Below are 2,062 nucleotides of genomic sequence, written 5' to 3' on the forward strand. Positions count from 1 at the left end.
CCCTCCTCACCTGCCCAGGCCCTGCAGCTGGTCCATGGTGACCGTCAGGTTGGTGACAGGCGACAGGCCCCCGGCGGCTGGCGTGCTGAACAGCGCCTTCACGACGGGCTGCGGTGCGGGAGGGGGGCTGCAGGCGAAGAGCAGGCGGCGGCGGTGGGGGGGCTCCTGGCCCAGTTCCATGGCGGCGCCCTGCCTCCCAGGGATCCTGCTCCCTCTTCCTCCGCCTCCGCCGCGCCCGCCCCGCCCGGCCGGCACTGGCCTCGGCCGCGCGCCCCGCTGCCGGAGCCCGCGGGTCAAACACAAACACAGCCCCGCGGTTCAGGGACGCGGTTGCCGCGGGCAAGCGAAGAGGAGGAGCGGGTGTCCGGACTCGGCAGGCGCCAGCCACAGGCGCGAGAGCTTCCCCTCACTCCGCGAGGCCGGCGGGCGGGCGCCGGCAACCTGAAGATTAAATCCAAACAAGCGGGGCAGGTCTAGGAGGGAGAGCGGCTAGACCGCGAGGCCACGGCTCGGTCTCACACTCTCTTCACTCTTCTTTCACTCTCTTGCCCAGCCCGGGAGTGCTGAAAACCAGGCCGACCTTCACCTCCCTCCCGGGCTGTCGCTGCCGAGGTGGCCTTTCGCGGTAATAGCTGCTCACTGGGGCCTGCCAATGCCCCGCCCTCCCTTTCCTAGTTGGCGCCAAACGGAATCCACCAATCAGTAACCAGTTCTCCTCCTCGCACAGGAATGGCCTCTAGGCTGGACCAGTGAGAGGGGAAGAAGGAAGCAGCTCGCGGAACTCCGCGAGGTCACCCCTCCTCAAAAAGGGGAGGGGCCTAGAGGGGACCTGAGCTCCTCCGAACCAGAGGGGCTCGGAGGTCAATGGAAACTCCCAGCTGAACCTGTGAGGCGCCGGGGGAGACCGGAAGCCCCTCTTGACCCATTGCATGCTGGGAAGCGTAGTTCGCACAGCCAGAGGCAGTCCAGTCACTACTTACCCCCGTTAGGCCAAAGCTATATCGGCCGCCCGTCCTGTGCTCCGCAAACTGAGGACATGTAGAGGGTGGAAAAGGCTGTCCGGGCCCCTCTCCCACCCTGGGCCTCCAGGCCCTAATTTTATCACGAGAGAGGGAAGTGAATGACCCAAGGACTGGGCTCTGCCTCCTGAACACCAGGGCCCACCTCTGGACCGCTGACTCCTGTCCAACAGGTAGTTCTGGCCATGAGCCGCTGACCACAAGACTTAACCCTACAACCTGGACTGTGGGCCTCGGCGTTGTTTGCTCACCTCCATTTTAGCTCTTGTATAATACCTTTCTCAGAATCATTTCCTTCTCTCCCACCCTTTCTTACCTCATTGGGATAGCAATACCGTAAATATAATAATAGCTAATGCTTATGTAGTGCTTAGGTCCCCATGTTCCAAGGGCTTTATCTATTAATTCGTTTGACTCTTTTTTAAAAAACTTATTTATTTTTGGCTGCGTTGGGTCTTCGTTGCTGCGCGTGGGCTTTCTCTAGTTGTGGGGAGCGGGGGCTACTCTTCGTTGTGGTGCACAGGCTTCTCACTGCGGTGGCTTCTCGTTGCTCTAGGGCGCAGGCTCAGTAGTTGAGGCGCACGGGCTCAGTAGTTGTGGCTCACGGGCTCTAGAGCGCAGGCTCAGTAGTTGTGGCACATGTGCTTAGTTGCTTCGCGGCATGTGGGATCTTCCTGGACCAGGGCTCGAACCCATGTCCCCTGCATTGGCAGACAGATTGTTAACCATTCTGCCACCAGGGAAGCCCTAATTCGTTTAATTCTTAAACAGTTCTATGAGACAGGAATTGTCCCCATTTTATAGATTTGTTGTTATATCCTCTGTACCAGTGGCAACTCCTAGAATGAATGATTTTATGAGAGAGGCAGAGGTACAGCAATCAGTCCTTAAGAGGACTTGTCTTTAGATAGCATGTTTAGAGCAAATACTCTTGCTTATTTAGATTGTATATTTATTTTAGGTGTCTGGTTGAGATTATGACCACTACCTCTGTTTTGGGCCTACCGTTAAATTCATTAAATATTTCTTTTTTTTTTTTTTTT

General features: G+C 57.0%; 1 protein-coding gene across 2 annotated transcripts in view; it reads right to left on the minus strand.

The window, feature by feature from the left end:
• The window catches only part of CDC25A (cell division cycle 25A), a 25,416-nt gene extending 25,236 nt beyond the window's left edge, over positions 1-180 (minus strand). For both annotated transcript variants that reach the window (XM_007446147.1, XM_007446146.1), the window contains exon 1: positions 11-180. In XM_007446147.1, coding sequence (XP_007446209.1) covers positions 11-180 — 170 coding nt within the window. The remainder of the gene's footprint in view (positions 1-10) is intronic.
• Between the last annotated feature and the right edge of the window lie 1,882 nt (positions 181-2,062).

The sequence above is a fragment of the Lipotes vexillifer genome, unplaced genomic scaffold (genome assembly GCF_000442215.2).
Source record: "Lipotes vexillifer unplaced genomic scaffold, Lipotes_vexillifer_v1.1 scaffold491, whole genome shotgun sequence".
Classification (NCBI taxonomy): domain Eukaryota; kingdom Metazoa; phylum Chordata; class Mammalia; order Artiodactyla; family Lipotidae; genus Lipotes; species Lipotes vexillifer.